This window comes from Curcuma longa, chromosome 18, assembly GCF_044706935.1.
Source record: "Curcuma longa cultivar G26 ecotype Majalengka, Jawa Barat chromosome 18, ITB_CL_G26_1.1, whole genome shotgun sequence".
Taxonomy (NCBI): domain Eukaryota; kingdom Viridiplantae; phylum Streptophyta; class Magnoliopsida; order Zingiberales; family Zingiberaceae; genus Curcuma; species Curcuma longa.
This window is the reverse complement of record NC_133878.1, coordinates 4,842,800-4,855,989: the sequence shown is the minus strand read 5'-3', so window position 1 is coordinate 4,855,989 and position 13,190 is coordinate 4,842,800. Positions and strand designations below refer to the sequence as shown.

Here is a 13,190-nt window from a genome sequence, read left to right as displayed (position 1 = left end):
GTATTGATTGTAAAGAACAAAGATTGAAGGGGTTTTTTTTTCTCCAGAAGATATTCAAGTAAAAGAAAATATAGTGGTATTATCAGGACAATACAGATATTTAAAGAGAACCATATATGCTAATCAAAGGGTATACAGATGAGGTATCTTCTAGTCTTGAAGAGGGGCTCATAGGAGAGAGGTCAAGCATTACAACAACTTCAAAAGGCAAGTTGAATGTCTTGCTAACTTGAAATATCTTAGTTGAGTCTCATACACCTCAATTCCTCAACTCGACTTGGAAGAAGGGATTTATGAAACCTCGACTTGAAGTTGAATGTACCTGCCCTCTCTCTAACTTTAATGGTTCTAGTACCTCAAGAATATAGTCGTCAATTTGGGTTAGGCCTGCCGGATTGGTCCACCTCGTCAAGTAATTTAGGCGGATTGAGTTGAAATTTTATCAACCCATTTTAAGATGAATTCAAATGAGTTGGCCCGCCTAGGCCCACGACCCACGTGGGCTGGCCCGCGATTGACTTGGATTGGTCCGCGAGTTGAGAAAGTTTATTTATTTATTTTAAAATTTAAAATTAAAGTAGAAAACTCAATGAATTAATGGATTTGATCCATTTAAATTACAATTGAAACTTAAAAATTATAATTCAAACTTAAAAATTTTAACTTAATCAATTTAAATTATAATTCAAACTTAATATTTTTAATATTTTTTTATTTTTTAACATGCTCATGGGTTGGCCTGCCTAACCTGCGGCCCGTCTTGAGTTGGGTTGAGTTGGAGATTTTTCAACCCGTCAAGTTGATAAATCGGCCCGTCCCTAGGGTCATGGATTGGCCCACTCTGCTATAGATTGGCACGTTTGACAAAGAAGAACAAACTCATGGAGTTTTGGAGAGGGAGCTGAGGTATTTTGTCAACTAGGAAGAGAAAATTTTTGATTTCTCCCTTCACCAATGTCGCTATTCTTCTCTCTCCCTCCCTCCCTATTTTAGACTTTATTTAACCTTTTATTGACGTAATAAATAGTTTTAGAATTTAATTTAAAATAAATTATAATTTGCATTATTACTCTTCTTGTTTGTTATTTTATTTTTGAACTCACGAAGTGATCACTTAGTTCATTATTTATTATAAAAAGCGTGATATTTTTTGGTTCATCTTTTTTTTAAAAAAAAATACATTCTTTTAAATATTGATATTCTAAAAGTTTAAAAATTAATTATCTGATCTAAGAATAAATCAGCTAAATTTAGAACTTCCAATCAAATATCAAAATTCTAAATTTACAAAGAGGAATGAGTGCTAAAAAACACAAGAATATCTATAAAAAAAAATTTAAAAAAATCTCAAAAAATAAAGTTATCAGTTGCAAAATTCCAAAACAGGAAAGAGTTCTTCATTAGTTCATTCATATTTCCAAAACAGGAACGAGTTCTTAGTTAGCTGAGATAAGAAGAACATGTAGCAAAATATTATAAAAACGATTCCAGGCAGAAAAAAATAATTGCTTCTTAATTCATGCTTCATCTTCTTCATCGCTAGAAATCTCTATCACATCTTCAGAGGAATCATCATCCTCCAGGAAAATATGATTCACCCAAGGATCGAAGAAGGTTTCGATTCTCTGACACATCGACTCGACGTCGTCTGCCAGTCGAACGCACCAACAACCTCGGATATCAAGAAAGCCAAGCGCGGTGCAGTTGCTCAAGATCGCCACCAACCCTTTATCGCTGAACCTCCCGTACGAAAGCTCGAGATGTCGAAGCCCAACCATGGTATTAGCTACGGCCATGGCTTCCCCTTCGTCCACCAGGGAAGAAGGTAAAGCATCGCCGTGGGTTATCTCAGGCGGCGGCATGTTCCTCCTCAGATCGACCAACGCCTTGCAGTTCTTCCCCAGCACCTCGATGCCTTGGGCGGTGATGTTGGCGCAGTGACTAATGTCCAGCAAAGTGAGATTAGAAAGTAGACTCTCATGCTTCTTCACCATTTTGTCAGTCACAAAACTCACTGCCATTTCCAGCACGCTAAGCGATCTGCAACTGCAAAAATTATAGGGAGATTGATCGATCGCACACATAGAAGCATAGATTGTGGAATATAAACCAGAAGAGAAGAGGCAAAAGCGATACAACAATGCGGCGTGGGCGAATCCGGAGTCTCCGAGGTGGTAGACGGAGAGGCGTCGGATGGTGCCCCTGCTCCGGCGCACGAGCTGGCGGACGACGAAATCGATGACGTCGGCGCGGTCGACGCGGCGGCACCAGTCTTCCAAGCTGACGACGGACCAGCAGTAGGGCTCCGCGAGTACGTCCCGCCAGGAGCGGCAGACGAACGACATCGTCCTCGCCAGCTCGTCCGTCGGGATCAGTGCAAATATCGACGCGAGCACTTCCGGCGTCAGCTCCGCCCATTTGCTATCGCCCCCTCCGTTTCCGCCGCCGAGCAGACGCTGCTTCTGCATCGCTTTCCAGCAGCAGCTGAAACCACGAAGCTTTTGGAATTTGACAGGGAATTGTACCAATAGGCTTTTGGAATCGGGCTGCCATCTGCCGACTCGTGTCCTAGGGCTGCTATCAACGGAAGATGATGGAATTGTAAGAAATCGATGTCAATGCGCCTCGTAGCACATCCCACACGAATAATGACAGGCGTTCTGCTGTCTACGTCTTGGTGCTTCGCGAGGACGAAAAAACAGTTGCAATTGATAACATGTTATATAAATGATTTATTTCTTTAAAATAACTTTAAATGTATTTTTAAATGCAAACATAAATTAATATATTTATTTATTTATTTATTTAAAAAAACTAAAACAGAGGCCCAAAAACTTCCATTTTATGGAGTCAGTCCAATTCTAAATCAACCCAATGCTAAAACCGAACGAACGGGTTACCTAACCCACAAAAGGGAACTTTCCTATTTAGGTCATTTCCAATTGTACTTTTTGGAATCCTCTCCGGTTCAGCCAGCTTGCCTTTCGTTGTAGATCATCTTCATCGGCCATTGTTTCTTTAGCTAGTGAAAACTTCTTCGGACCAAAGTACTCCATGCGTATGCTAATAGATAGGGAGACATTGGATCCCTTGTCGCAACCCCCTACGGCCCTACCACCTCTGAAAAATCCAAAGGCCCCCATTGATGTTTAAGGAGAAGGTCGTGGCGGCGACGCCAGCGAGACATTCCATGATCCAAGCTATGAAGACGTGTGGGAACTGAAGTCCAGTGAGAACATCTTATAGGAAATCCCAATGCACTGAATCAAAAGTCTTCTGTATGTCCACCTTTAGGATGCATTACAAAGATAGTCATTTCTTCATATAGTTTCTCAATAGTTCCGATGTGTGGCAAAAAAAAAGGTGATAACACTCACCCCAAGCGCCCCTCCATGGTAAATCACGATACCAAATAGTTTCATAGATGGAAGGAACTTATTTTCTAAGGGAATGAATTCCAAGGGATTCAAACCTTGCTCCTGTGTGATAATTCTACCACTCAAGTACCAACTCGACTACGTCCATTAGGGCAAACTCCTAGCCCATGTGGAGGTTATCCATGTGGCAAAAGATGAAGATGGTCACCTCGGGCAACCCTTAATATTGACCCCATAACGATTTGAATGGAATAAATTACAGTGATCGAGCAGCCTCTTCAAATGAGAGGCATTTTTAGTCCGCAAGAGATTATTCCTTTTGAGATTTGATCCTTGATCTCATGTGGTAATCTATCATCTAAATATCAATTCGATTATGTCCGTGGGACACATGTGGAGATTATCCATTGATAGTAAAAAAAAAAGATGAAACCATCACTTTACGGCTCCTTGGACAGTTCCACACTTCTTGGAAAGGATAATTCATGAGGAACTTCATCCAGCAATAATAACGCCTGCAAGGCCAATTGGTCAATTGGCATAATAATACATAATAGTCCACAAAGGATGACAAGAGATTATTCCTTTCGAGATTTGATCCTTGATCTCATGTGGTAATCTATCATCTAAATATCAATTCGATTATGTCCGTGGGACACATGTGGAGATTTTCCATTGGTAGTAAAAAAAAGATGAAACCATCGATCACTTTACGGCTCCTTGGACAGTTCCACACTTCTTGGAAAGGATAAATCATGAGGAACTTCGTCCCGCAATAATAACACCTGCAAGGCCAATTGGTCAATTGGCATAATAATACATAATAGTCCACAAAGGATGATAAGTGGCCGATTGGCATGGATCAATAAGGCAGTGAATTATTGCATCTGAACAACTACTTCAACGCCAACCTCTAATATAATGGTGTGCTTCCCCCTCGTCATTCACGTACGACCAGAGCGCTAAAGTTCGACAACCCGATCGACCCATTTACAACTTCAATCTATCACCGTGTCCAAATCATGCATGATTCATTCATATATGTATGGGTGTCTGACTTACCACTAAGTACTCAAAGGGAATAATATATATAGTAAATTAGTAAAATGAAAAATACATATTAGAGTAAATAATAACGACGGAATTGGATTAAGATTTTAGGGGTGATCCGTAGCTGTTAAGGTTGCTTCGCCGCTGTAACAGCGTAGGCGGCATGCAGTCGGGAAGGTCGGCGATCGATCGAGATGGCCCTGCACTGCAAGCTTTTCATTTTGCCTTCTTTCTCCTTCCATTTATGCATGCAATTAAATTAGGAATTTATTTATATGACCTCGTTGACATGGACATGGACATGGACATGGACATTGCTTCTTCCCAGATCTGGCTCGTCTTCTCTCTATATCTGTTGCAACAACCATGAAGCTTCCTCGAAGCCTTCTCCGGCGCTCCTCCGCCTCCCCACCATCGAGGAGATGAAGAAGATGACGAGGCCAGCGTTCGTACCATCCCTTAGAAGGCGAAGCTAATTCATGCTCTTCCATGTTTGCGTGCGTGCATGCATGCATGTGAGAGTTCGAATTGTCGTTTGTAGGAATTACAGAACAGTGGATTTTCGAGGGGCGCCGGGGTAACAAGGTAATCTCAAATACAAATTAAATAAATACATGCGAACGGACACATAAATAATAAATTTGTATTATTATATAACAGGCATCATCAACATGCAAGGATCCATACGGTGGCATGTTGATTTTATCCTGCTTGGTGGTGGTGGGCTTATATATTAGTTGTGTTATGTGGATATATATCATTAAAAAAATTAAACTCGTTAAGTATCTAATTAATTATAGAAATTTTGAGTTATTAAATGTGAAGGTTTATATGTAGAGTCCGTTAATCCAAACTGTTATTATTAATGGACTGATAGTATATATATATATATATATATATATATTCCTATTGGATTAGAGATTCTGACACATCTCTTTGCTTTCCATCGACGAAGAGATTACAACGTTATCATCCTAATTCATCTGGAAGATCAATCCCCTGCTCTCTCTCTCTCCGCAAAATTCTCTGATTCGTGGATGATACAAAAGGACAATGACTTTTTCTCTGCAATCAGCTTCATCATCTCACTTTTGTATTTATTTTTTACTATAGATTTCAATATAACTAGATCTCTTATAATTTTATTTTCCTTTATACGAGTTCATACATGCTTTAAAATTCATGAGGTTATGAAAATAATTTCTCAACAAGTAGTATTAGAATAGAAACTCAAGCGGTGGAGAGACAATGGTTTAAAACCCTAACCCTAATCCAATTTAAAATGATGGTTTTCAAGAGAAAAATGATGATAGTTACCATCATTCTTCATGTTCTTCACAAAAAAATATGAAAAACTTGGAAACATCGCTATCCTAGATTTTTCTTTTCAAGATTTTCGACGAACAAAAATTGTTTTACGTTAAGAAAATCAAATCTAGCATAGAAACAACGAAATCAACGAAAACTCTAACTTTGTTGCTATACAATCAAGTTTTTCGATGAACAAAAATTATTTTACGGTAGGAAAATCAAATCTAGCATAAAAACATTGAAATCAATGAAAACTCCTAACTTTATTTCTATAGAATCAATAACTGGATGAAACTTTACCTATTGGAAAGAATATGCTATTGTATTCTTGGATTGAATGGACTTGAACTATGTATTAAGACATGATCACCCCGCACCCCTGACCAGTGCTAGCACTGTTGTAGAGCAGAGGGTTGACTTTGATAAGTCAGAGCGATCAAATCACATGAGTCTAAGTATCATGAAGCTCTCGATTTTGAAACCACTAAAGGGTTCGATAACTAAAGAGGAGGATACAAAATCATTTCTAAAACAATTAGCAAACCGATTCGCGTCAAACAAAAAGGTCGAGACAACCAAACTTCTATCGAAGTTGGTGTTTATGCGGTTCAATGGAAAGGATATAGCATATGTGAATACATTATGGAAATGTCTAATCTCGCCATAAGACTAAAGACACTATAGCTCGAAATGAAAGAGAATATGTTAGTACATTTTATCTTGATGTCTTTGCCTGCATAGTTCACTTCGTTTAAGATATCTTATAATACTCAAAAGGAGCAATGAATATTAAATGGTTTATTACTCAATGTGTACAAGAGGAGGAGAGACTGAGGCAAGATATATCTGAAAGTGCTCATTTCACATCCGCTCATCAGGGTTTGAGTAGCAAAAGAAAGAGGACTAATAATAAAATCAAAGATAAACAAACTGCAGAATCTCTGAGGTTCATGGCCATAAAGAGCAAAAGAAATAAGATAAGAATTCTCCTTGTTTCTTTTGTAAAAAGAAAGACCACATGAAGAAAGATTACCCCAAATATGCCAACTAGCATGTTAAAAAAGGTAAACTTCTTAACTTTGTCAATTTAGAAATTAATTTAGCAATTGTGCCTAATGACACTTGGTAGATAAATACTGATGCTACTACTTACATAAGTGTTACTATACAGGATTATCTCAAGAGCTAATTGTCGCTTAATAGTGAAAGATACATCTATAAGGGAAATGGTAAGAAAGCTAAAGTAGAGTCCATAGATATTTTTGGGCTTTATTTAGGAACTAATATTTTTTTGGAATTGGATAATACATTTTATGTACTGTCTTTTAAACGAAACTTAATTTCTATTTCTAGTTTGGACAAATCTGATTATTCTTATTCATTTGGAAATGAAGTTTTCAGTATTTTTCTTAATTCAATGTTGGCTAGCAATGGTTCCTTGATTGATAAGATGTATAAATTAAATACCTTAACTTCTACTAATGATAATATAATTATGTATAGCATAGGTACGAAATGCAATTTGACTAACAAGAATTCTTCCATGTTGTGGCATAGGCGTTTAGGACATGTTTTCGAACAACGGTTAAAAAGACTGATGTCACATGGAATTCTTGATTCCCTTGACATGTCAGACTTTGAGGTCTGCATAGAGTGTATTAAGGGGAAAACCACTGACAAGAGGAATAAGGGTGTAAGCCAATGTAGTGACGTATTGGAACTAATACATACGGATATTTATGGATCGTTCCTTAAGACATCTTGAAATGGACACATATTTCATTATTTTCATAGACGACTATGAAAATTGGACGTATTGTTTTCTCTCACGATATGACTATTTATTTATGAGAAGTCGTAATTATTGGACATATTCAAGATTTTCAAAGCTAAAGTTGAAAATCAACTAGGTAAGAAAATTAAGATCGTTAGATCTGATCGTGGTGGTGAATACTATGGTCGGTATGACGGATCAGGTGAACAACGTCTATGACCATTTGCAAATTATCATAAAGAGTGTGGAATCATCCCTCAATATACCATGCCTAGTACTCCCAATTAGAATAGTGTAGCTGAGCGACGAAATTGTACCCTAAAAGACATAGTGAGAAGTATGATGACTTTCACTTCTCTACCAAAGTCTTCATAGGGTGAGACATTCAAGACTGCAGTTTACCTACTTAACAGAGTACCTAGTAAGGCAATGATCAAAACTCCATAAGAGATGTGGACGAATAGGAAGCCTAGCATTAGGCATTTACACGTCTGGGGTTGTCCAGTTGGTTCTAGGCCTTATAGGCCTAATAATAGGAAATTAAACCCAAAACTGTGAGCTACCATTTTGTGGGATATCCTGATAAATCTAGGGGATATAAATTTTATAACCCCTCAAATAGATCCTTTTTCGAGATGGAAAATGTTAAATTTATTGAGGATAGCGAATTTAATCAAAATGAGGATATTGATTACAAGGAAACTTTCTCGTTTGTGTCAACGAAAGACTCACTTAGGGTAATCATGACACTTGTAGCTCATTTTGATTTAGAGCTACACCAAATGGATGTAAAAATTATATTCCTCAATAGTGACATTGAGGAGTTTATATATATGGTGCAACTAGAGAACGTGATTATGTTTATCTCCAAGAGCATGATTTTGACATTAGGTTGGAAAGTAATCGTACATCTTTCCAAGAAGTCAAACAATATTCTGCTCTTGAGAGATGGATCAAAGCCATGAAGGATGAGTTGAAGTCTGTGGCAGACAATGACATTTGAAAACTTATCGAATTACCTGAAAGTACAAAATCCATTGGTTGTAAATGAATATTTAAAATCAAACGGGATTCGAAGGGCAATGTCAAGAAACATAAGACTCGCCTTGTTGCCATGGAATTTAATCAAAATGAGGATATTGATTACAAGGAAATTTTCTCGTTTGTGTCGACGAAAGATTCACTTAGGGTAATCATGACACTTGTAGCTCATTTTGATTTAGAGCTACACCAAATGGATGTAAAAACTATATTCTTCAATAGTAACATTGAGGAGTTTATATATATATGGTGCAACTAGAGACTTTTTGGTTGTAAATGAATATTTAAAATCAAACGGGATTCGAAGGGCAATGTCAAGAAACATAAGACTCATCTTGTTGCCATGGAATTTAATCAAAATGAGGATATTGATTATAAGGAAACTTTCTCGTTTGTGTCGACGAAAGACTCACTTAGGGTAATCATGACACTTGTAGCTCATTTTGATTTAGAGCTACACCAAATGGATGTAAAAACTATATTCCTCAATAGTGACATTGAGGAGTTTATATATATGGTGCAACTAGAGAACTTTGAGTGTCAGAACTCAAAGCACCTAGTATGTAAAATAAAGAAGTTCATTTATAGTCTGAAATAGACGTCCTCATCAATGGTACTAGAAATTTGATCAGGTGGTTACTTTATTCAATTTTAAGGATAACTCTGTTGATCAATGTATATATGTCAAGTTCAGTGGGAGCAGATTCATTATACTTATTTTGTATGTGGATGATATATTGCTGACAAACAATAATAAAGGGTTGCAGCAAGAAACCAAGTCATTTCTATCAGATAATTTTAAAATAAAAGATCTTGGTGAAACATCCTTTGTCTTAGGCATATAAATATGTCGTAATTGTTCAAAAAGTATTCTTGAACTTTCACAAAAATCCTATATTGAAAAGGTGCTCATACCGTATGCCATGTAAAATTGGGCATCTGGTGACATGTTCGTGTCTGAAGGTGATAAATATAGTTTGCAATAGTGTCCATGGCTTAAACTTAAAATAAGAGATACAACAATTCCCTTATGTGTCAGCTATGGGAAGTCTCATATATGCACAAGTTTGTACGCGTTCAGGCATTGCATACATAGTGGGGGTTAGACAAATACTTAAGTGACCTAAGACCGGTGCACTAGAAAATGGTAAAAAGAGTGATGCAGTATTTATAGAAAATAAAAGGACATATACTCACGTATCGGAGGTCTAATCACCTGGAGGTGATTGGATATTTAGACTTCAACTTTGTTGAATGCTTGAACAGCAGGAGGTCCACATCAGGATACATCTTCATGCTTTCTGAAGGGGTTATATCATGGAAAAACATCGAACAGATGCTAATAGTCACTTCTATGAAGGAAGAGTTGGTAGATTGTTATAAAGTATTCAATCATGGAATTTGGTTGTGAAATTTCATCATAGCATTGGGGGATTGTTGATGGCATCAATATGTCATTAAAGATCAACTGTGATAATAAAGTCGTAAAACTTTATACCAAGAACAATCACAGTTAATCAAAGTCAAAGCACATCGATATCAAATTTCTAGTGGTTGAAGAAAGAGTTCATAGTCATTAGGTGATAATAAAACACATATCACAGATTCCATATTGACAGATTCACTTACTAAGAATTTGGTATCTAAGGTGTTTCATGCGCATATTATGGATATAGGAATTCTTTCATTGGAGCAAGACTTGTTTAGTAGGAGTTTATATTTATCTTTGATGCTCTATATTTATTAATAAACACAAATATTCTATTTTGATATATTGTGCGTACTTAAAGTTTAAAATATTTATGGATATTTTATTTATTTTTTGACATTCTGAAATAAAGTTATCATTATTTACTAATATTGTTTAGCATATGGTACATATGAGATTGCTTTTAAAATCATGAGATTATATCATGATTTGTTACTGTAGTTTAGCATAAAGTGATTACAAATATGATCAGAACTCTTTTGAGTCATTAGGAGGATTAGTTGGAAATTGACATATACAGATCACATTTATGTAATTTCTATACTACACATCTACATTTTGATCTATGCCATTAATAACATTGGTATTGTGATTACTTAGGGCTTGTTGCAGTCATATGCTACTAACTATGGCATTTTTAGTCTTATACTAATGGAATTAATGGACCAGATTATTTCAGGGGTATTTTATACCCATAAAGTTTGTCATTGTTATTGACGTCGACTAAGGTTTAATAGTATGTCATATACAAATCACATATAGCCCAAGTGAGAGATTGTTGTATTTTATCCCGGCCCGTTTGATGGGCTTATATGTTATTTGGGACATGTGAATATGTGTCATTAAGAAAACCAAACCTATTAAATGAACTACTTAATTATGGAGGATTTGAGTTATTGAATGTGGAGGTTTATGTATAGAACTCGCTAATCCAAATCGTTATCATTAATGGGTTGAAAACAGATTAGGTTATATATATAGACAGTCCCCATTGGATTAGAGATTCTAATAGATCTCTTTAATTTGCTCCTCATCGATAGAGAGATTATGGCATCGTCATCCTAATTCCTCTAAAAGACCGGCTCATTGCTCTCTCTCTTCTTCCACAGAATTCTCAAATTCGCAGACAGCACAAAAGGATGATGGTTTTTCCGCTGCAATCAAGTTCATCATCTCCCTTTCGTATTTATTTTTTGTTATAGATTTTGACGTAATTAGATCTCTTATTATTTTGTTTTCTTTTATACGAGTTCATACATATTTTAGAATTCTTGAGGTTAGGAAAATAATTACCAGACATGGCAGGCAACAAGGACCTCTATCTCGGAACATTTAGCAAATACTTGTGATTAACTTTCTTGTTTTTTTTTTTTGTCTACGAACAGCTCAATTTCGGTTAGATTATTATAGTGAATGATGTAGGCACGCAGGAGGAGGCGGCGACGGTGGCGGAGGCGTACGACGTCGCGACAATCAAGTTCCGCAGCCTCAATGTCGTGACCAACTTCAACATGAGCTGTTACGACATCGACAGCATCGTCAGCAGCGGCCTTCCTATAGGTGGCCACGCCAAGCTAGCTCATGAGCCACTGTCGCACCCGGAGCACAAGCAACAGCAGAAGAAGAGCTCCTCCATAAACAGTAAGGCCATGCCCCAAGAGACCAGCGTTGGCCTCGCTTGCTTAAGTACTACAATCCAACAGGGGCAACTCGTGAACAACAGAAGCAATTGGGATCATGCATCGAATTACGTGGGCAGTTGGATTGCGCAAGCTAAGCACTGACATCGTCAGCTTCTTCCGAAGTCATAGTGGCAGCCTTTCAAACAACCATCTTTGAGGTGGAATGGTGATGTGTGAAGCCCAGCAACGTGACAAAAAGATAAACTGTTCATCCCATATGTCCTTCAATATCGGCTCCATAGTAACTTGAAGGAAGTAAATCATGATGATCTTATAGCCTCTTCAAGTTAGAGGAGATTTTATTCTTCAAAGATTTTTCCTTTAAAATTCGATCATTAGTATCATGTGATAATGTCCGTAGAGACATGTGTGATGCAGAGCTTTAGACGAGAGAGAGAGAAGAGAGAGAACTGCAATACTTACGTAAAGGAAGTAATGAAGGTTGACAATGGACAATGGACAATGGACAATGGACAATGGACAATCACTCCTTTGGATTCCTGAAACTGCTTGTTTTCTTAAATATTTTGAACTAGTTTTGAAGAATTAGACAATGGACCACTCAGAGACTCGAAGAAACTGCATAGAATTATATATGCTTTAACTTGGATATATCTATTCTCTTCTAACCTCTGGAGATCATTTTTATACAATGGACAAGGCCGAGTGTAGATGGTGACTTAGAATATCGTATCTTCAGGGAGATCTTACCTTAAAGGAGAGATATGTATAGATTTACAGTTTACATGCTTTGATAACTTTGCTTGTTTTGTATATTTTAATCTAGTTTGGATGTAATGTTATTTCCCATATTAGTTGTTTTTGATCAGTGTGTGTGTGTGCATGAAACTCATGGAACTTATGACTCAACAAGGTTTAGTCGTGGTTGTTGACTTGGTGCGACTAAATTGATTTGGATCAATGACTTAGAGATTTGTTGGAGATCGACATAGGATGAGGAGTAATGAGTTAGTTTGACATCCTTAACCAGAGCGAACTCCTTAGGTGAGCAAAAGATACCATATGGAATGAGCTAAGCGCTTAATGTATCTAGAGAATTGAGGACATGACTGAAGGTGAATTCTTGTGCAACATAAAGCGACAACAACTTAAAGACATCTTGCTAACTTGTGAAAGAATACAAGACATTGTGTAATCTTAAATTTTTTGGTAGATTTTTACGTAGGTGCAAACTCAACCAAGAAACATGGTGTGTTTGGGATCGTAATCAATGATCCTATTAACTAAAGGCTCAACTCGAGCACCTTGATATTTTGTTTTGCTTTAAGTTTGCATTTCAATATTGTTGAAAGGAATAATATGATTGTAAAACATCCTAGGTGGTGGGATTGTAAATAAATTTACCCCATTACCTCTTGTTGTATTTGAGCCATATTAAACAAATTTGTTAGTTGTTTATTTGTGTTTTTATAGATTTTTATTGTATACTCTCAAGAGGAACAACA

At 36.9% G+C, this 13,190-nt stretch overlaps 1 protein-coding gene across 1 annotated transcript; it reads right to left on the bottom strand.

Annotated features, from left to right (window-relative positions):
- Positions 1-1,517: 1,517 nt before the first annotated feature.
- LOC141812130 (F-box protein FBW2-like) lies at positions 1,518-2,468 on the bottom strand. Its single transcript, XM_074700171.1, has 2 exons — positions 2,137-2,468; positions 1,518-2,046 (listed from the first exon to the last, which is right to left on the bottom strand). The coding sequence occupies exons 1-2, from the start codon at positions 2,466-2,468 to the stop codon at positions 1,518-1,520; spliced, it is 861 nt and encodes a 286-aa protein (XP_074556272.1).
- Between the last annotated feature and the right edge of the window lie 10,722 nt (positions 2,469-13,190).

What these genes read in the sequence shown, in the direction of transcription:
- LOC141812130 (XM_074700171.1), bottom strand. Translation starts at nt 2,468, where the DNA reads ATGCAGAAGCAGCGTCTGCTCGGCGGCGGAAACGGAGGGGGCGATAGC. An exon ending in TTCGCCCACGCCGCATTGTT is followed by an intron (nt 2,047 to 2,136) that starts GTATCGCTTTTG and finishes TAATTTTTGCAG; the next exon opens with TTGCAGATCGCTTAGCGTGC.